Here is a 22,325-nt window from a genome sequence, read left to right as displayed (position 1 = left end):
ACACCCAACTAGATAGCAGACCACTACACTGCACCTGTAATGTAGGGGGAGGAGAGCTTATTAGTATTCAACTCCCTCAATTCAGTTTTAGATGCTGTGCAAACAGGTCTGAAGATCCAGCAGTCTCTCTTGTGCCCTAATCCCAGTCCGATGCTTGTTGGTGTGCACTGGTAATTGAAAAATAAATACACAGAAGAGAGAAAATCTGAGACAAGGATGGAGAGAAAATCCCCACCCCATCATACCCCCGTCTGCTTCTCACCCCTGCCAGCCCCCAACTGCCAAGAGACCAGGCATCCAGTCTGCTCCTCACTCTCTATAACCCTCAACCTCTGAGGGGCCAAGCACTCAACCTGCTCCTCGCTCCCCTCCTCCCTCAGTCACCAAGGGACCAGGCACCCCGTTTGCTCCTCACCCCACAACAAGGAAGGGGTATAGTAGAACCTGATATGTAATCCCCCTGCAACTGAAGAAGTAACCTGGTTTGGTATGTTTTCAGACGCTTGTGAGCCAAGAATGCCTGTTCCTATGGAAGCGCTGTGACACCATGGTGATGGGTGCTAATATGAAACACTCAGATAAAAAGGACCATACTTCAGAGCAGCATTTGCCACCTTTGGTACAGGATCACATGCTGTCACTTCCAGTTGGATTGGATGGCACACAGTAACTGGGACAACGGTCCTGTAGATCTAGGTCTCTCACTGCGGTAAGTTCTGTTTTACAGTCACCAGTGGGAAAAGCATTTGTATTACCGGAGTGCCCAGAGGCCCAAGCCAAAACTGAGGCCCCTTTGTGCTAGGTATAGACAGTTCCTACCCCAAAGACCTCACAATGTGAATAGGCACAGTGTCGGAGGAAGGAAAGATTATCATCCTCATTTAACAGATGTGGAAGCCTGAAATTCAGCAGATCGGTGATTTGATCAAAGTCATACAGGGAATCTGACACAGCTGGGGGAAAAATGAGATCTCCTGTGCCTCTGTCCAGTGCCTTAGCCACAAGATCATCCTTTCTTCTCATTTCCCGGCTCTAAACATTCACTTACTCAGGAAGGGAAGGGATGTTCTTCCTGCTTTCTAGCTGTTGTTTACGTGATAATTGGTTACACATTCAGCAGCACATTTTTTTCCTTATCTGTCTCTAATAGGCTTCCTCCACCCACTCTGAACCCCAGTTCCAAGCCAGCAATTTCAAGATACAAGTTGCTCATCAGCATGTCAGGCAGCAGGCTGAAACCTTGATCAGGCCTGTGGCACTGCTGGAGACTGCAAATCAAGCTAGTTGGGACTCACTACCATTAATCGGTAAGTATCCAGCACTCCTCATCCTACCCCCTGAATTGACAGCAGTGTAGCTTACAGCAGATATTTCCCCAGAATGCCCAGGATGGACAGTGTGTAGGGAATCATTCAGGGATGCACAGAGAATAAAGCAGAGATCAGGAAGACACCTACCTCGGTTAGCACACATTCACTGAGCACTGTATAGAAAAGAGTTTCTTTGGAAATAACAGATCCAGTAACTAGAGGCTATATGGTTATACATATGCACAAAGGGACAAAGTTAAGATTGCATGTGCAAACCTTAATTGGGCACTTCCTAACTTGAGTGTTTCACTCTGCAACCCCAATGTTCTTTTAAAGTAGGCTGTAAATGGAATATAACTAACGATTTTCAAGGTTTTTTTTTTAAAATATTATTATTGCTCCAAAACCACATCTGAAATACTTGATGTTTGAGAAAATATTGTCATTTTCATACAACAATGGTTCAATGAAATTTACTTCCCTCTTTGGGCTGAAAACAAAGCAAGAAAAACCTCAGCTCTCTCAAGCACGCAGTTTTGGTATATAATTCTAAAGCACTGAAGGAAACACACACACACACACACACACACACACACACACTGCCCCCCCGGCCCAACTTACTTTCTCCTCTTCAAAATGGAGAATTTTAAAATAAACATATATATATATATAAATAAAACCTCTTACAATGTAAAATTATTTCATCAAGTATGAGAGAATAGCTCTTTTCCTTACAGACTCTCCATGACATCTCCTTGGCGCCTTGCATATGGACTCCTCTGCAGTTCCACAATCTCTGTGTGCAGAGCCATAATCTGTTCATCTAGGTATCCAATATCTCCAGCCTAATGAGAAAAAAATAAAACTCGCCATAGATCTCAAGCTTTTACTGGAAAGTGATAGTCCATGTATTAAGCAATTTCAGGAGCAAAAATACATAAAAATCAACAAAAAGATTCTCCAAGTTACTTCGTTCAATAGACAAGTGAACCTCAGTGGAATTAACAACATTCTGAAAGTGCGAGTCTTGCTGTCATTGAGGGACAATAATCATTCATTAAGATCAACTAGTTGCTGCTATAGTTCTACGGAAATCAGACCAATTTTCACACAACATACAATACCCTCAACAACCTTGGACAGACACAGACAATACGAACAAACAGCAAACATATCTTCTTATAACAAAGGATTCCTCTAGAGTCAGCATTGTTGGGTTAACCACAGCCACAAGACCACAGAATCTGCAGAGAGTGTCAATTTTGGTGCTGAAACTGCTCCTATATGTAAGCTGTGGAACTGTATTGCAGTCCAAGTTGAGATGCTTTCAAAACTTGAAAACTTTAAAAGCTATAAATAGATAAACTATGTACCTGAATAGGAAAACACCACTGTAGTGATTCCTCTGTTAAGAGAAGACAAACTTGTGATAAGTACAAATTGTCTGTTTTCACATATAGAAGGAATCTACTAGTCTGGAGTCATGATTGATAGGATAACATACTGTTACTCCCCAAGTGGGGGGTATGGAAGAGACCAGGATGAGATGAGGAAACACAGTAGGGATAACAGCAGACAGAAGGACTCAGACCAAATACAGCTTTGGAAGAAAGTGTTGTACTTCCTTTCATCTGATCAATGTACACTCTGATTGCCAGAGATCTGCAATTCTTCTCATAACAGGTTCTATTTCTTTCTACCCAGGCTGTGGAATCAAACTGAGTTGACCATGCTCTGAGACTTGTAGATGTTCAGATTTTTTTCCTAATGCTTTTAAGATAGCTGAACGGAGTCATCAGGAGATGGTACATTTTGAATCTTTTAAGTCTTTCATTTTGCCAGCAAGGATATGAATTAGGTATCTGAATTCCAGATGGACTGTGTCCTAATCAAATGGAATTGGATTGTTCTGCTGACATCCAGGTGATTGCATCTGTTTCCTTGGAAATGTATGATGTTAAGGCCATAAGAAAGGAAATGTGTCCCCTGACAGAGATGATACAGAGCAACTATACTAGTTCAAGAAACCTGGAAGTAGCTCCAAGTAGTACTCTGGGTGAAAAAAAACCTGAGGACAAAATAAAAATGTCACTTATCCTTCTAAGAGAAACAAGTGGACTTTGACAAGACAGCCTTAACTTCTTAATTCTTAAGAAAAAGAATCCAGGTGGAGGCAGCACATGGATCAAAGCACTGCTCCATCTTCAGGGTGTTCAATGCAGGAAAACGTAACAGAGTTCTGAGACTAAGCCCTATTAGTCAAGCCATCCAATATGACCCAAAGACAAGTTCTGTTAGATGCTGACTTGGCATTAAAGCTATCCTGAGAGTGCACTGATTAGAAGACTTCCAGTATAGCTATAGACAGAGAAGATAATATCCACCAATTACTCTGGGAGATGGACCTCGAGGTCCAAGTCATCAAACTAAATCTGCCGGGATCCAGACACTGGACACAGCAATAGCATACCTAAGCTGGTGGGGAAAAAACACCAAGGAAACACATCAGCATCCTCCTTGAGTCAGGAGAACCAGAGGAAACAGTAGATGTAGCATTTTCTAATCGTTCTAGACACTTGAACAAAGAATGGTCAACAGGGGAAGCTGTAGTAAAGAGCATAATTTAGCTAGTGTGCTGGCAGCAACAACAACTACACATTTCCTATGCCATGCAAGCACAACAATCAAGAGGGAATCCTCCGCATCTCATCGACATCCAGAAAAATCAGAGATAGGACCTTAAACCCCGCTACCCAGAAGAACAGGATTATGGATGACAGATCCTGAAGCCTTTAAACTGAGCCTTTCCTAACTGGCCCCTGATAGAAAAAAAGGTTGAGCAATTTGTGGAAAGGGACGGGACTCTATATAAACATCCCACTTCCACAAAACACACTTTATTTAAAAAAATAAAATGCAAAGTGTTAGGCAACACTAATATTGGAATTACCTCCACCATCTGAATGCACTATGTAAAAGCTGCTTCAATATATTTATCTGACTGGCCCACAACTACTTCTAGAACACATGAAGTGATGCTTCATTGTTTTGGAAGAAAAAAACAGTAGAATTCCAAGGCAAACACACAACATTGTGGTGGAGTAAAGGTTTCATAGATGTTAAGGCTAGAAGGGACCATTAGCTCATCCAGTCTGAGCTCCTGCACAGCATAGACCTGAAAACCCACTAGTAATTCCTGCATTAAACCCACATCTCGTAGTTGAGCTGGAGCTTATCTTCTAGAAAGAGCCATCCAATCTTGATTTAAAAATGTAACATCTTTAAATTCAAAGTGGAGGAACTGGATAAACTCCATCCCAGAATACTAGAGCAACTGGGACACGACATTACAAATTCAGCAGCAAGGATTTTTAATAAATCTAGTAAATTGATAGAAGTACCATATAGACTGGAGAATATCAAAAGTAGTTTAAGAAAAGGAAAAAGGGTTCCAGGCAACTACAGACCTGTTAGTCTGATTTCAATAGCAGACAAGACTTGGGAAAAAACTTTAACAAAAGGATTAAAGACATGGAGGTAAATGGAAAATAGGACAAAATGCAACATGGGTTTACAAAAGGTAGATCATGCCAGACTAACCAGATATCTATCGTAGGTAAGATAAATGATTGTCTAGACCAGGAAAACACACTCAATCAAATTTAGCTGGATTTCAAATAAAGCATTTGATACAGTTCCCCATGCGAAATTAGTGGAATTCGAGAATATGAACTGACTAAAAGGGATATGACAATGGGTTGTGCCTGGAGGGAAGTTATTAGTGGAGACTCCCAACTATCAGTCTTGGGACAGTTCTTGTTTAATATTTTAATCAGCGATCTAGGAACAAAAAAGTAGGAATGTACTGATGGCACAAAGTTGGGAGGCATCAACACAGCGGAGGAATGAAATATTATCCGGTAAGAACTGAATAACCTAGAGGATTGGAGTAATAGAAGTGGGATGACATGCAATAGTACAGCGTGCAAGGTCATGTACTTACGGGCTAAAAACAAGAATTTCTGCTATAAACTGGGAGCTCATAGTTGGAAATGACAGAGGAGAAAGACCTGGGTGTACTGATCACTACAGGATGACTATAAGCCACAAATGTACCAAGGCCACAAAAAAGATAAAGGCGATCCTAGGAGGTATAAGGTGATGTATATCCAGCAGAGATAGGGAAGTATTAATACCATTATACAAGGAATCTGAAATATTGTATACATTTCTGGTCACCCATGTTCAAGAAAGATGAATTAAAACTGTAAGAGGTAGAGTGTAAGGCTGTGAGGATGATCAGGGGAATGGAGAGACTCTCTTATGAGAGGAGACAAAGAGCTTGGCTTTCTTAGTCTAGCAAAATGAAGGCTAGGAAGGGATCTGATTGCTCTCTATAAACACATGAGGGGAGTAAACACCAGGGAGGGAGAAGAGCTATTTAAGCTAAAGGACTATGTTAGCACAAGAGCAAAGGGCAATAAACTGGCCATAAATAAATTTAGGCTCAGCTGGTGAATGGTTCTAGACGGACCTGAATGGACTGTGCTTTAACCTTTATTTCTCTTTGCTAATCTAAGGACTTCCAACACGGCGTTCCAATTGACTAATAAATCCTACATTGTTGTATGCTAGGTAGTTGTAGCCATGTCGATCCCAGGATATTAGAGAGATAACATAGGTAAGGTAATATCTTTTACTGGACTGAGAAAAAGATATTACCTGACCCACCACATCTCTAATAAATCCTACTCTGTTTTGAAAAAACAGTTTAGGGTGTCATGGGAAATACTGGCTAGGGTGCATTAGTCCCTGAAGAGCGTACAAGTCTCTACCAGAAGTCTCTCTCAGTTGGACTTGCTGACCAGAATTCATGGTGTGAAGCAGGAATGCTGGAGCCTCCAATCAAGGATGCAGTGAGTCTGCATTGTCTTCCTTGAAGGAAAAATGAGACCCCTTGAGGGTCTGGCATATTAAGGGGGTTCCTCCAAGAGACTGTTCAAAAGCTAAGGATGTAGCACCAAACCTGTGCATCCGTGACACTTACGAAGGGTTATGGCGGATTTGCCATCTCCAGAAATTTTAAAATCAAGATTAGATATTTTTCTAAAAGAGATGCTCTAGCTCAAACAGGAGTTAATTCAGGGAAGTCCTGTGCCCTGTGTTACACAGGAGGTCAGACTGGACGATCACAGTGGTCCCTTCTGGCCTTGGAAGCTACAAACTGCATCATAAGAGATACTTCCGTAATGAGAAGTGAACTTTAGAAAGAGGATGTCAAAATGGATGGTTTAGGTATTTCAATTACTCTGATGTCAAGACAAGTTTAAAATAAAGTGGTAAGATGTTAAGTGATTGGTTCCCTGTCAAGCTTGGTAAACCAAAAATATCTTGTGTGGGGGATGGGAGGGGAACAAACTACAAAATCTCATTTACTCCCAAATCACCTCACTCTAGAAATGAATAATAGTTTTCCATGACCTTGTGTTTCTAATATGGACTCTAAGAAGACAATGGAAAGAGTACAATGGAGAAATAAATTGTTACATTTGAATATCATGGTGACAGTTGGATTGTTTCTTGAGGAAGATCCTCTGGCTGAAACAGTAATTTTGTTATTGCTACTTCGCTCAGTACATGAAGTATCTTGAACAGCTGCTTCAGCTATGGCACACACTATAGCTTAAGTTTATTAAGTCATGACTCAACATTTATTTAAGTGAATGTATTTCATCAGACTCAATGATTCAGTTCCTCTAAAAATGTTATAATTGCCTGAGAGAATCCCTTGAGTTTTCTACACCATACACAGGTCCTGTGGGTTGCATAAGTTATCCCTCAGTAACACTTCAAGAGGCGAAACTGACCCAAATGCAAAAATTTTCATTATCTCAGCCTGCCAAGTCCCCCCTCTCCCAGACATCAAGTATCCTTCTTTCACTCCCATACCTCAGCACACTGGATGGCCTTTACTTCCATTTCCTTCCAGGCTTTGAGCATCTTTTCTGAGGCTTAAAAGAAATGGAGTCTGATTAATCAACAAAAAAGCACAGATATCACATGAATTGGGAACGAACCTAGATAAATGCATACAGATAAAAATTTTAGAAAATGAGTACCTAAAGAAACACACTCACGTCCATAGTTAGATACCTAAATAAGTGTCCTGAACTTCAAGAATACTGAGAACCCAAACAGCTTGCAATGGCTTCAGTTATCTTGAGTCCAGCCACTTTTTGAAAATCAGGCCCATGAACTTCATCTCTTTAGGTTCCCACTTTTGGAAATTTTTGTGGCCTGTATAACACAGGCCAAAGAACTTCATCCAGTTATTCCAGCATCAAACATATCTTCTGGTTGAGCTATAGAAGATCTCTTAAAAAGAAACATCCCATTTTGATTCTAAGACTCCAAATGATGGAGACTTCACCACATCCCTATGTCAGTTGTAACTACATTTAGTCACACTCACTATTAAAAAGAGCTCAACCAGAAGTTATGAACTTGAGGCAGGAATCATTCGATGAGGTTCTCTGGTCTGTGCCAAATAATAGGTCAGGACTAGATGATCAGAATAGTCCCTTCTGGCCTTAACATCTATTAATCTAAAATGCAGGTAACAACACTTTTCTACCTCATAGGATTATTGTGAGAATAAATATATTAGAGACAGCAAAGCACTCAGATACTATGGTAATGGGGAACATATACAGATAGATTTCCGTAAGAAAAAAAAAATGTGCCACCAGAATGGCAAAAGTGAGAAATGATCAGCAAAACTACACTATGTATAAAGTTGTCAACAATGCCAATTGCCCATTGCTTCAAATGTAAAAAACTTTATGCGAAGGGGTCAAGGGAGTCTTGCTTCCTTCAGTGAATTCAAACTTTGGAATGGGCAGGAACTCCAGGGAAGGAAATGAACATGTGGCAGATTTTTTAAGTTAAGATTTCTGTAAGTTGTTCTTCAAGATGTGTTCCACATATCCATTCCACTTTGGCGTTTTGGGCATGCACACTCTAAAGTCAAAGAGTTTTCCCCAATGCAGTACCCTTCAGGATGGCACTTGCATCCTCCATATGCTTTTGCTCCCAGGCCAAAGTATAAAAGGCAGAGCTGCCCTGATCCCCCTTCAGTTCCTTCACACCAGAATTCAGAATGAATAGATTCTGATTGACAGGGGAAGGAAGGCAGGTCATGGAATGAACATGTGCCACACATCTTGACAGCCCCACGGATTACGATTAAGAGGACAGGTTCCGGAAAGTACAAACTGAGGTTTGAGAAGGAAATGAACTGAGAGGAAGGCAGCTCAACACAATAGCAACTAGATTTTTTAGAGGCCTAGCAGAGCATGCTTAGAATAGCTTCCTCACTACCCCATCAACTCACTCTTCACTTCAGGTTTGTTCTCCTCCCAAGACGAGTCTCCCCTATCTAAAAAAAAATTTAGTCCTTTGCTTAATTGCCTTTTTGAACCCAAGATCCCATGCCTCACACACTAATTCTTCAATCCAGCTGTCACCCTTTCTGTTCCATGGAAGCTGCTCACACCAAACCTCTAAACCTCTTCCAGGCCAAATCTCAGGGCTCGTATATCAGTCTTCCTCCTTGACCTTTGGATAGCTTCTTACACCACTGACCACTCCCTAATTTTTTTAACTCTTTTTAAAGACTTTCATAGCTCTATTTTCTCAGGGTCCTCCTCCTGCTTCACTGACCACTCCTATAGCAGGCTCTTTACCCACCCTCTTGATTGGCACAATCATTGATACCTATTATGTCCATTGATACCTATTAGGTGCACATATCTAACAAGCATGGCTTCAACCACCACCGTTATTGCTGATGACTCACAAATCTACGTCCATCCAACCCAGCATCTCATCCTGTCTCTGATATATCTGCATGGATTATATCCTGTTCACAGATTAAACAAAACATGGAAAAAATTGATCTTTTAATCATTTCCTCAAGCCCTCTCTCCCTTCTTTCTCCCATATCAGTTGACACCATGACTATCCTATCAGGCATTCAGGCAGCATTTCTTTGACTCAACCCTTTCTATGGCTACACATACTAACCAGGTATAAATCTTGCTGTTTCTCCATATGTAACAGCCTATCTTCTGTTTATGCAACCAAAATGCTCATCCAGGGTTTCATTATTTCCCGTTCTGACTACTGCAACCTTTCTGGCCTTGATTACGGCAGACTTACAAATCTATTCAAATTGCTGATGCTACATACACCTTTGTGGCTTGTTACTGACCACATTAACCCCTTGCTCTTCCTTCACTTTGCGTCAAGCAGCAGCCATCTTGTCTTCACCTTTAAGGTCCTTGACAACTTAGTCCTGCCCTACCTAGCTGCTCTACTAGTTCCTTGCAATGTTGACCCCACTTTCACTCTGCCAACATTCTCAACTTCCTTCCCCACCAGCCATTTTCTCCCACAGCTCTTTTACCTAGGAAAATTCCACAACTAAATTCATAGAGCCACGCTCTTCCCATATCTCCTAGAAATGCCTCTTTAGGGCATGCCCACCATGATGCCTACAAAACCGTACCATGACAAAGCGTGCGCAGAAATGGGACTGTCCTCCTGTTTCTTCCTTTTCCTACTCCCTTATTCTCACCAACTCCCTCACTTCTGCCATTCATAGATTCCAAGGACAGAAGGGATCATTGTGATCACCTACTTGGACCTGCTGTATAACACAGACCACAGAAGCTTCCAAAAATAATTCTTAAAGCCTGTCTTAGCAAAATAGCCAATCTTGATTTAAAAATAGTCAGTGAGAGAGAACCACCACAACCTTGGGTAAATACGTCCAATGGTTAATTACCCTCACTATTAAAAATGTATGCCTTATTTCCAGTCTGAATTTGTCTAGCTTCAACTTCCAGCCATTGGATCATGTTATACCTTTCCTCTGGCTAGACTGAAGACCTCATTATTAAGTATCTGCTCCCTGTATAGGTACTTATCAACTGCAATCAAGTCACCTCTTAACCTTCTTTTTGTTAAGTTAAATAGATTATGCTCCTTGAGTCTATCACTCTAAGACAATGATCCTCAAACTTTTGTACTGGTGACCCCTTTCACACAGCAAGTCCCTGAGTGCGACCCCCCTTATAAATTAAAAACACTTTTTTATATATTTACCACCATTATAAATGCCGGAGGCCAAACGGGGTTTGGGGTGGAGGCTGACAGCGCACGACCCCCTGAGGGGTCCCGACCCCCAGTTTGAGAACCCCTGCTCTAAGATATGTTTTCAATGCTTTTAAATCATTCTCAGGGCTCTTCTCTGAACCCTCTCCAATTGTTCAACACCTTTCTTGAACCATGGACACCAGAACTGGATGCAGCATTCCAGGGCCAAATACTGCCTTAAAATCTTCTCTACTCCAACTCAAGATGTCCATTTACACATCTCAGGATCGCATTAGCCCTTGTGTCCACAGCATCACACTGGGAAATCATGTTCAGCTGATTATCCACCTCTCTCACCAAATCTTTTTCAGAGTCACTGGTTCCCAGGATAGAGTCCTTCATCCCATAAGCATTGCCTACATTCTTTGTTCCTAAATGTACAGGGAGTCCTTGGACTTATGATGCCCAACTTATGTCCAACGCCACTTATGACACTTTTCAATTGACTGCTCGTTTCGCCCCTCTGATGCTTGTTTCACCCTTATGAGGAAAGCTGGCAGGGAGAACAGCACACATCACATGCTGCGCCTCAGCCAATCACTGATTTCACTGTTCAAGCTTTCTCATTGGCTCCCAGCCCCAAGCTCAGCCAATCAAAAACTAGCAGCAAGGCCTCCCGGAAACAAGCTAGCTTGTCTGATTGGCTTCCACAGCCAAGGCACTGCAAGGGTTCCCCTTCCAGCTCCATTCATTATAACAGCTGCTACATGGAAATTTACAAGGAGAAGAGGAGAACATCTGTCCAAACTTCCTTAGACACTTTCTTGAAGACTGCAGAGAAGCCCCTAGCCAAGAGCCCTTCAAAAAGTTCTGGGAAGTCAAAGCATATGTGAATATATGTTTATTTGAATGCTGTTTAAACAAATAAATACATTGACATTGCTACGTTAGTCATCTATAATTCATTTAGTACAAAAATCTGGGTCCTTGTGGTGAAAACAGTGTATCAAGCCTTGGTTCAAGAACTAATCCCCCCCTTTATACCATTGATTCCTATGGGAAAAGCGGTTTCAACTTGCAACGTTTCAACTTACAACGCAATTCTGAGGAATGAACTGGGTCGTAAGTCCGAGGACTCCGTGCATACATTTAGCCATATTAAAACATATATTATTTGCCTGTGCTCAGCTTACAAAGTGATCCAGATCATTCTGTATCAGTAACCTCGTCTTCATTATCTACCACTCGCTCAATCTGTGTCTCATCTGCAAACTTTGTTTGCAGTGGTGCTGCAGCAGTATTGGTCCCAAGATATGAGAAACACAAGGAAGGTGATGTCTTGTATCAGACCAAAATCTGTTGGTGGAAGGTACAAACTTTGAGCTACACAAAGTTCTTCAGGATTGGAGAGCCCAGACCTGAAGAAGAGCTCTGTGTAACACAAAAGCTTGTATCTTCCACCAACAGAATTAGGTCCGATAAAAGACATCGCTCACCTACCTTGTTTATCTGCAAACTTTATTAGTGATGATTTTGTGTTTTCTTCCAGGTCTTAGGTCCCCTGACCTCTGTCCCCAATTAAAAAAAACACTAGCAAAACTGTACTGATCCCCCCAAAAATTCATTTGCTTGTATGAGAGTCTTCATCCTCAAACCTCTATCTATATCTTTTACATTACAAGTTATCTGCAGCAGGAACTATCTACCCACCATGACCTTCGTTGGGGCCTTCAACTATTCCAAAAATACTTACATATTCCATAAGCCATCTGGTCACTGTATCTCTCCAGATCAAGATGAATACTCTGATGAAAGAATTCCAGCTTTGCTTTCAGTTGCTGAGATGCGGACACCATATTGTTTTTCATCTTGGTTAAGTTGGCATTATATCGAAGAAGACTCAACCTAAACAATAATTGCAAACAGGGCCTGTTAAAATTAATACAACTGGAATTCTGTGAATTAGCAGCAAAGACTGAACTGCTATGGAGAAACTGAATTCTAACATCTAAAGGAAATGCATCAGTGGCACTGAATTTTTTAATACCTTCCGGCATAAAGTTTCCAGCAGAGACACATACCCCATATGTGACCCTGGGCAAGTCATTTAAATCCCTCGGGGCCTCAGTTCCCCATATGTAAAATGTGGACAATAATTCTTCCTTTTCCTCCCATGTAAGTTGTCTTGGCTATTTAGACAGTGAACTCTCCATGGTTGGGACTGACTGGGTATGTAATTGTACAGCACCAAGCAAAACAGGGGAATGTTCATGGCTGGGGCCTCCCGGTGCTACCATAATTCCAATAATAAGACCATCTATCCCTGCACATGCAAACTACTCTGAACAATCTGTATTAGTACTAACCGCTACCTCGATATAACATGACCCGATATAACACGAATTCGGACATAAGGCAGTAAAGCTATGCTCGGGGGGGGAGGGGGGGCAGGGCTGCACACGCCAGTGGATCAAAGCAAGTTATATATAACAGTTTCACCTGTAATGCAGTAAGATTTTTTGGCACCTGAGGACAGCGTTATATCGAGGTAGAGGTATATTATATTGGTCACAGAGCAACCATCACAGTTAAACTTGCAAAAACTATCTTTATTATCATCTGCTGTCTGTTCCTGGAATATGATCAATTATTTTTTTAAAATCCCTTTTAGCTTTTTCTGGCTTATGAACATCTGAAGTACAGTCTTGCCCACTGAAAATTTTACAGCTACTGTTTTCCAACATACAAGATACTTGTGTTATTTCATAGAACTGAACTTTGAAACTTTAAATTTAGCCTGTGAAGGTACCCCTCAATGAGAAGTACTGTTTTGCTACATTCAATAAAACTGAATAAATATAATGGAGCTGCTAGTTGTGATTCCACAGTTAAGGCTGAGTTGAGTTTTGCACATAAGGTGGAGATTTGACCACTCTGGTGAATGAAGAAGAATGCAGCGTACCATCACCAAACTTATAGCATGTACTCTGAACACAGAATGAATTTTCTGAGTATTTGCAAGTAAATCCATTAGTTTAGGAGTTAAAAATTTAAATTCTGAAGTGGGTTCTAAGGTAATTACCTTGTGTTCCAGTCTTCGGGTAACAAAAACTTCCAATTTACCATATAGTAAACACTCACTGAAATCTTGGGCACAGGCTACACTTGAATGTTTTTTTTAAATGGACTAATGGTCTTTGTGACACCATGAAGAAAAAAAAAATCTAATGTATCTTTAAAAATTAGTTTACTTTAAACTAATCTAGACTACAACTGCTATCATGCACTAATCTTTTCTTTTAAAGGTTAACTTTAACTTGGAATTTCCTGGGCTTGTTAACGTTTGTTTTGAGGACAATTACATCATTGGAGCAACTTATTTTACTCAAAATTACTAATTTGAGCTAAACCTTAACTCCAGCTCAACGCAGTTTTTATCTAGGATACAATTATGTTTGATGGAAAATACACCTTTGAAAATGCTCAGCATCTTCTGCTATGATTTATGACCTAATGAAGAACACAAAGCACTCCTTCTGACCAAACAGTCTTGATCATGAGCCATTAGAATTCTCAATCTACACTTACTGCTAAAATGCATTTGCAAGAATAAAACTACAGCCACCATAAACCCAGACCAGCTGCAATAAGCAACACTACAGAAACAGCCTCTAGCTTATTGATTTTTAAAGTTGAAGTTGCTTTTACTGATGTAAATAATATATAGAAGCACTGAATATTTAACAGATTAGAACAAGTTCTCATCTGGTTTACAATTTAAGTTTATGGACAAAAAGAACAAAGCACTTCAAAAGAGTAGGTATCCAAGAATCCTTTAATTCATAGAGCTTTCAGTTCAAACATCTTCCATGCACACATCTCTCTTCCTGGTCTACTGAATTTGCACCAACTTACATTGCAGCTCTCTGCCCTTGGAATAGCCGGCTGTAATCTTCTTTAAGCCCAGTCACATAGTGCACGGCTTCTGCCCAAACTTTACGCAGCTGTGAAATTGGCAACTGAATTTTGCTGTCCTGTACTGCACACAAGAGAAAAAGAAAACTGTATAAATGAAGTTTCCTGGAATATTTGTAAAAGGCTAACATTGCATTTCTGTACCACTGCCAGCATTATTTTTCACATTGCAAGACTTTTAGCTACAAAATAATCTATTTCAAGAGAATAATAAAGTAATGGGTAAAGATCCAGTCAGACTCATTAAAAAAATTACAAAACATCATCAGAATTAAGACATTTCTAACTCAGTCAAATGATCACTGATGTCTAATATACTCTTGATGGTGAGAACAGCTAGGCAGGGACACACGATTTTGATCTTTTGTCAGTCTCAGCTGGCCCATACTGGGCTCTGGAGTCAATGAATTTCCCTGCTTAGAGGTGTGCCCTGGAGAGTGCCTCCTCTATGGGCACACTCCCAAGTCTTTAGATAAGCTCAACCTCTTCACCTCCTTTGATGACTCAGGTACCAAGTCCTGTGTACAATGCCTCCTCTTTGGTACCAGTGACACCAATCTGCCTCTCAGTACCAATAACGCTGGAGATGCACTGCTAACTGATGCCAAGGCACCTGGACAAAGGTAGATGGTTCAGACAGACAATGTAGTATCAATCCCAGCAGCAGGTATGTAAGTCTGGATGCCCTGTTCTTGGAGTAGCACTTGAAGTCCTTACGAAGGCTACATTTGTAGCTCATGTGAGCCTCCCTCAAGCACTTAAGGGAACTGGGATGAAGGTCACTGTTAGGCAGTGCCTTACTACAAGGGTGGAAGGACTTGAAAACCAGTGAGCTTGGCATATCTCCAGTACTAGGGCTGGTACCCAGACTGGGTGCTAGATCCACAAAACCAACAAAGCCAGTTTATTTTTTTAAACTACATTAATATCCAACCTACACTAACTATACAGAAAAACTTACAAATGGGCACTATTTACATGCTTGACAAAAAGACTTGCAGAAGAAAAGGGAATGCCAACAACCATCATGGGCAGCAGGAAGGAACTGAGGAGGGTCAGAGTGGCTCTGCTCCATTTGTCTGTGTACCGCGCACAAGGCACAGAGGGCACTCGTGCTGCCTCAATGAGTACCATTGGGAGAAAACTCTGACAATTGTGCCCTTGCGCACTCATACCCCTACAGTGGATGATGGACATGTGCAACCACACACAGAAGAACTGCTATGTGTCAGTCATATCCCATGCACATCTATAGTGCTGTACACATAAAAAACTACATTTGAAGAACACTAATGTTGCACAGTTGAGCACTCAACAGTTACGAGATGCCAAAGTTAAGGTTGCATGTATAACCTTAGTCCTTGTGTGCATGCCACATAACAATACCATCTATTACACCCCAAAGAGGAACAGGAGGGAAGAGAGGTTCTGGAATCTAATTCCCTCCCCCCCACTCTCCCACTCATCTTAGTCAATAAGGCATAGGCAAAAGTGTCCACTCCCACCCAACTGTGTTACCAAAGCTGTAATGGAACACTTGGGGACGAAGAGGTGAGAGTTGGAGACATGGTCAGGTAACAGGTCTTTTCCCTAATTTATATGATTGCACAGCAGTCTGCTCCCACAGGAACTCACACTACAGAGTTTTTGGCCACACCAGTTGTGGTTCTATTTGGATGGGATTTATTTACTGACAGTGGAGACGGACTGTGTTCCCTCAATGCTCAGGGGTTTTAATATAAATCTTTGAAGAGCTTAAAGAGAAAATATCTCAGACACTCTGTAGATGCAGATTTTTAAGCAAGACAAATTGGGTATTAAAGTAGTTGAAGGGCATTCAGGTTCAAAGTCTATTGGAATACACTTACCAATGTAATTTACACAGTCAGACAGACTTCTGGAAGCAAAGGGTCCTTCATACACAGTTTTGCTTTTATCGAACAAATAAACCATGTAACTGTCCCAGCCTCTCTGGTGAGAGAAAGAAAGATTATAAACAAAGAATCCCAAACACAAACTGTCCTCAAAAGCACTTCAACACATCTCACCAATCCAACGGTTTAGTGCTATGCAATTTTTTGAACTAGTTAGAGGAGATGCTGATCTCAGATACAGCCATCATTTTGTACACTGAGAGCTGATGAGGGCTCAGTACTTTGGTGAATCGAGCTATTCTATTTAGGTCCTTAAACCGGGACTAAGGATCTTAACATTAAGCACCTATTCTTTAAAATATTGGCCCCTGGCCTTGGAAGGATAAACACATGAAGCACAGCTTAGGTTCAGACCCCACACACAAGCCCAAGATTGGATTCTTTTGAACAGCAGTGTCCTTTAGGGCTGCATCTTTGCCCTCCCACACCCTGTCATTTTCCACAGCAGAAAGTATATAGGGCAGGGTGGCAGCAACCCATGCTCTATTCCTTTGCCAATAAAAAATCCCATGAATAAGACTTCCATCACCAGGAACGTTGGGAAGATGGGGAATCTGTGTGGGTAACTCATCTCGAAGAACTACAATCACTGTAGGGCAAGTAACCATATTTTCTTCGAGTATTTGCCCACACCGGTTCCTCTCTTCATGATTAGCAATCAATCATCTGAAAGCCAGAAGGTGGGTGAGGGGACATCTACTTGAATAGTGATTGTAAGATTGCCCTACATCCACCTTGGAAGCTTGCACAAGAGAATACTGGGAGATAAAAGTGCAGACTGAATTCCATGCTACTGCTCTACAGGGTCTCCATTTCAGAAATATGTAAGGCAGGCCACAGAGACTTCCTGGGCACAGTTGGAGCGAGCTCTAACTTGTCCAAGTGTGTCTTTATTGGCTAGGGGATAGCAGGTCTTGACACAGTTCAAGACCCACTTAGTCTCTGTGAAGATTCTGATTGAGCCTTAACCCTCTCAGAAGACACCATGAAAAGTCTAGTCATACATCTTTGGTTTGGTTCTGTTCAAATAAAAGAATAACATCCTAACATCAGGAGCGTGAATGGGACAAGTGAGGTTTCAGAAGGAAAACCAGAAAGTGAATAGATTGGTTGGTGTGACAGTTGGACACTAACTTAGGCAGACATATCAGGTGAGGAAGACTGTCCCTGAGGAAAATCATACAAGGAGGCCTTGAGCTGAGAGCTTGAATGTCCCCTATCCTCCTAGCTGATATGATGGCTATCAAGAAGGCAGTGTTCACTGACAGATGGTAAAGAGAATGCACAGTCAGAAACTCAAACAGAGAGGGCTCATCCATCTGTCAGTACCGTGCTGAGGTTTGAGGGGGAAAACATGAGCCCCTTAAAATTTTTTGATGCCACAGGGCAGGGGTGGCCAAATTTACTAACTCTCCGAGCTTTATATGATAATTTTCAGAAGCTCCAGAGCTGCAAGACATGCACTATCTGCCTCGAAGGACAGTGTATGCCAGGGTGCAGGGCTTCTGCCCCAATACCCCCTGTGAAGCTAAAGCCCAAAATCCCCCTTCCACAAGGCAGAAGCCCCTAGCCCCACCACCCCACCCCAAGACGAAGCCCCGAGCTCTCCTCCCCGTCAGTCTGGTAGATGAAGAATGGACAGGGAGAGGGTGGCTCTGCAAGCTGTGCTTCAACTGTAAAAGAGCCACATGCAGCTCACAAGCTGCGGTTTGGGCATATCTGCCATAGGGCATGAGAAAATAGTATGACTTTGAATATGGGGATGACTAACAGATATCACCGCTAGGTGTAGCTATACCAAGCTTAACAAAGAGTAAATAATCCAAAAGAAAAGGTTATTCACCTTGTTCAATAACTGAGGTTCTTTGAGATGTGTCCCCATGCGTGCTCTACTTCAGGTGGTGGTGCGTCCTGGCACCGTCGATCGGAGTTTTTGCTAGCAATGTCTGGCTGGGGCATGTGTGCACAGTAGCTGTCTCGTGGTGGTGCTGACGCCTCTTCTGACATGCACACGCCTCAAACCCCTCAGTTCCTTCTCTATTATGGAGCAGCTGATTGTTACTCCAAGTAGCGGGAGGAGGATGGGTAATGGAGCACCCACAGGGACACACATCTCAAAGAACCTCAGTTACTGCACAAGGTGAGTAACCTCTTCTTCATCCAGTGGTGTCCTGTGGGTGCTCCACTTCAGGTGAACGTAGAGCAGTGCCCACATGTGGATGGAAGGGGCTTTGGAGTTGATTGTGTAGCTGCTGCTAGGACTGTGCAGCCTAATTTAGCATCTGTGCTCGAGCAAAGTGTGATTGCGTAACAATTGGTGAAAGCGTGGATGCCATGTAAGCTGCTCTGCGTATGTCAAGGATGGGCCCATTGTGCAGAAATGCTGTAGAAGCTGCTACAGCCCTTGTCGAGTGTGTTCTGATGCGCTTTGCAGCTTCAGTGTTACGTAAGGATTTGCACAAATGGATGTAGTTTGATACCCATTTCGATAGTCTCGTGTTGATATAGCTGTGCCTTTCGACCTTTCCTTTGTTATTATGAACAGTCGGGGGGGACTTATGAAAGGTCTTTGTCCTGTCTAGATAAAAGGCCATGGCACAGTATACATGATCATGTGTGTGTAATGCTGCCTCTTGTGGGTTGTTGTATGGTTTAGGGTGGAAAGTGAGTAGGGAATTGGCTGGTTAAAGTGGAATGAGAATGATATTTTGGGCATGAATTTTGGGTGAGTCCTCAGTGTCACTTTTTCCTTGTTGAACACTGTGTATGGGGGGCATGAGCCATGAGTGCCCAATCTTGCTCACTCATCGTGCCGATGTGATGAATATTAAGAATGTTACTTTCATTGATAAATGGAGCACAAAACAAGATGCTAAGGGTTCGAATGGTTTTCTAGTTAAGGATTTGAGCACTAGGTTTACTACATGCCAGAGAGAGTTCACAGATGTCCGGGTACATGTTTTGTAGCCTCGTTACGAATCTCTTTGTAATCGGGTGGGCGAACACTGAGGTCCCTTCTACCTGCTGGTGAAAATGCTTATTGCCACAAGGTAGACTTTGATCAAGTTTGTAGCCAGTCCTGATTTCTTTAACGATAGTAGGTACTCCAGGATCAATGGGAGTGGGCCTGGTTTGCTGATATTTGTTTTTTTTGGCACCAAATGGAAAATCTCTTCCATTTTTGGAGATAAGTACGTTGTGTATTTTGTTTCCTGCTATTAACCAGTACTATTTGTACTTGATCCGAACAGGTTAATTCGTCCCCTTGGAGCCATGAAGGAGCCTCACACTCAGGAGAAATTTCCCTGGATCGGGACGGAGGACTTGTCTGTTGTCCTGCGAGAGGAGATTGTGTTGTCGAGAGATATTGAATGTAGTGCATATCACCATGTGATTCAGGTAAGTGAACCAAGTCTGTCTGGGCCATGTTGGCACTATGAGGAATATTTTGGCCCTGTTGGTTCGTAGTTTGTTTATGACTCTGGAGATTAGAGGAATTGGAGACAAAGCATATAGGAGCAGGGCATTCCATTTTATCAGGAACACATCTCTCAATCATTGCATGCCCTGTCCTGTTCGTGAGCAGAATCCTGGGCACTTCTTGTTTGCTCATGTGACAAATAGGTATATGGATGGATTTCTCCACCTCCAAAAGATGTGTTGTGTTATTTCATCCAGTTCCCATTTGTGTTCTGGTGAGAACTGTCTGCTTAGTATGTCCGCCATTATATTCAGGCAGCCTGCTAGATATGAAGCTGTTATAGTGATATTGTGCTTTTTGCACCAGTTCCATAACTTTAGAGCTTCCACACATAACGAAGGGGATCACCCTGGCAGTTGATAAAGAATATGCATGCAATGTTTTCTGTTAACGTTCTGTTTCTTATTAGAGGAAAGAAGTGATAGCATGCACTGCAGACCACACATAGTTCTAGTAGGTTTATGTGAAGGTGCGTCTTTGTTGGTGACCATTTGCCCTGGGCACTATATTGTTTCAGGTGGGGCCCGCCATCCTATCAGGGAGGCGTCTGTTGTGATTTGAACTGATGGTGTTTCCTGTTGGAAAGGTAGGCCTGAGCACACATTTGATGGGTTTGTCCACCAGTGCAGTGATTGAATCACCTCTGCGGTGAGAGTGTGATTCTCTTGTTTAGGCTGTGCCTCTGTGGTAGGTAGACTGTATTTAGCCATGTTTGTAGGCACTGTATGTGTAGCCTGACGTGCTTGCCACTGCATATGTAGCCTGGCATACTGGGACGTGCACTAGTAGGTGTAAGCAGGTGCATGCATGCACTCATGGGCTGTGTGAGACCACTGATGTAAAGGAGGTCATCTTTGTAAAGCAGAGCTCTGGAAGGGATGCTCTGGCCGTGAGTGAATCCAGGCGAGCATCTATGAATTCCAGTTGTTGTACTGGAGTGAGAGTGATTTCTTTCCATTGATTTGTAGCCCCAGGGAGTGGAAGAGGGAGATGGTTAGTTGAACACCTCTTTCTGTTCTGTCTTTGTGGAGCCCTTGATTAGGCAGTCGTTTAAGTAAGGGAACAGGAGTATCCCTTGTCTGCGTAAGTGCACTGCTACTACCGCCAGTGTTTTGGTGAACACTCTTGGTGCTGTCTACAGGCTGAATGGAAGGACTCTGTATTGGAAGTGTTCTTGTCCTACTGTGAACTTTATGAAGCGTCTTTATGAAGAGCCAGGTGGATTTTAATGTGAAAGTATGCATCTTGTAGGTCAAGGGCTGTGAATCAGTCACTTTCTTCAGGTGTAGGGATGATTGAGTTCAGGCTGACCATTTTGAATCTGTGGGCACGGACAAATTTGTTGTTTTCCTCTCAGGTATCCACCCCCTATATTTCTTTTGAGCCAGAAAGTAATGGGAATAAAATCTCTTCCCAGTGTGTTGTGTTAGGACTAGTTCCACCATCCCTATTTGCAGAAGGTGATGCACCTCTTGTTTCAATAGATGCTCGTGGGAAGGGATATCTGATAGCAAACCCGAGCACAAGCCTCCTTTGGAAGAGAACTGTTTGCACCTGGCATTAAGGCTCATCACAGAAAGATCCACCTATGAGAGCCCCCATTTCTGAAAGACCTCCAGGAGGGCCTTAGTTTTAAGAGACCACCTGTGGCTCCCCAAGATGTCCCTGCTGAGGCAGACAATCTCTTGGAAACCTAAGAGATGAAGGACCATGATTCTTGAGGCACCAGTGCGAGTCACGTAGCTTCCTGACAAAGAGGAAAGGATCTGGCTCCCCCTTGCTGATTTACACAATGCATTGCTGTGGTGTTGTTTGCAAGCACATGTATCGTCAGATCCTTGACTGGGGCAGGAAGGCTTTGTAAGCCAATCTGATAGCTCTGAGTTCCAGGGTGCTTATGTGCAGAACAGCCTGTAGAGGGGCCAATGTCCCTGAGTTTTCAGACAGTCTGCATGTGCTCCCCACCCGGCAATGGAGGCATCCATGATCAATCTTTATTGGCAGTGTCTGTGAAAAGGCTATTCTGCTGCCTACTTGATTGGAAGAGATCTTCTAAAAACATTAAATGTTTTAATGGCACACGAAACCTTAAATTAGAGTGAATAAATGAAGACTTGGCACACTACTGCTGAAAGGTTGCTGACCCCTGATGTAATATATAACTGACATACTGTGTGTGTCTACTTGAACTATTGAATTTTACACCTGAGGAAGAAAGGATTTGAGAGTCAAATAGCTGTGAGTTAATAAGTTATGTGTGACACAGATTCTTATTGGTTCCAAAGCCCTCGAATGAAAAGGTTGTTTGAGATGTGCTCCCCAAAACTCATTTTGGAAGCATCTGTCATAACTATTACACAGGAGGAGGAGCAGGGTTGAAAAATCTCCTTTGAGAACATACTCTGATTTTAGCCACCACATTAGGAATTAACTGAATTGTTCTCAGAATATTGAGCATCTTTAGCA

The 22,325-nt window shown here is 42.2% G+C and overlaps 1 protein-coding gene and 1 long non-coding RNA gene across 2 annotated transcripts in view; one reads left to right on the top strand and one right to left on the bottom strand.

Moving 5' to 3' along the window:
- The window catches only part of CHUK (component of inhibitor of nuclear factor kappa B kinase complex), a 90,527-nt gene that overhangs the window by 38,111 nt on the left and 30,091 nt on the right, over window positions 1–22,325 (bottom strand). Inside the window, 5 exon segments of the mRNA XM_030571313.1 lie at window positions 2,046–2,155; window positions 7,260–7,321; window positions 12,223–12,374; window positions 14,385–14,508; window positions 16,313–16,415. Of these exon segments, the coding sequence (XP_030427173.1) occupies window positions 2,046–2,155; window positions 7,260–7,321; window positions 12,223–12,374; window positions 14,385–14,508; window positions 16,313–16,415 (551 nt within the window).
- Window positions 174–21,357, top strand: LOC115655632. The gene is made up of 3 exons (XR_004001442.1): window positions 174–1,307; window positions 19,630–19,777; window positions 20,377–21,357. It is a non-coding gene; the product is annotated as an uncharacterized LOC115655632 (long non-coding RNA).

Source organism: Gopherus evgoodei, chromosome 7 (genome assembly GCF_007399415.2).
Source record: "Gopherus evgoodei ecotype Sinaloan lineage chromosome 7, rGopEvg1_v1.p, whole genome shotgun sequence".
NCBI classification, from domain to species: domain Eukaryota; kingdom Metazoa; phylum Chordata; order Testudines; family Testudinidae; genus Gopherus; species Gopherus evgoodei.
Note: the sequence above shows the minus strand (reverse complement) of the source record. Positions and strands in the feature narration are given on the sequence as shown.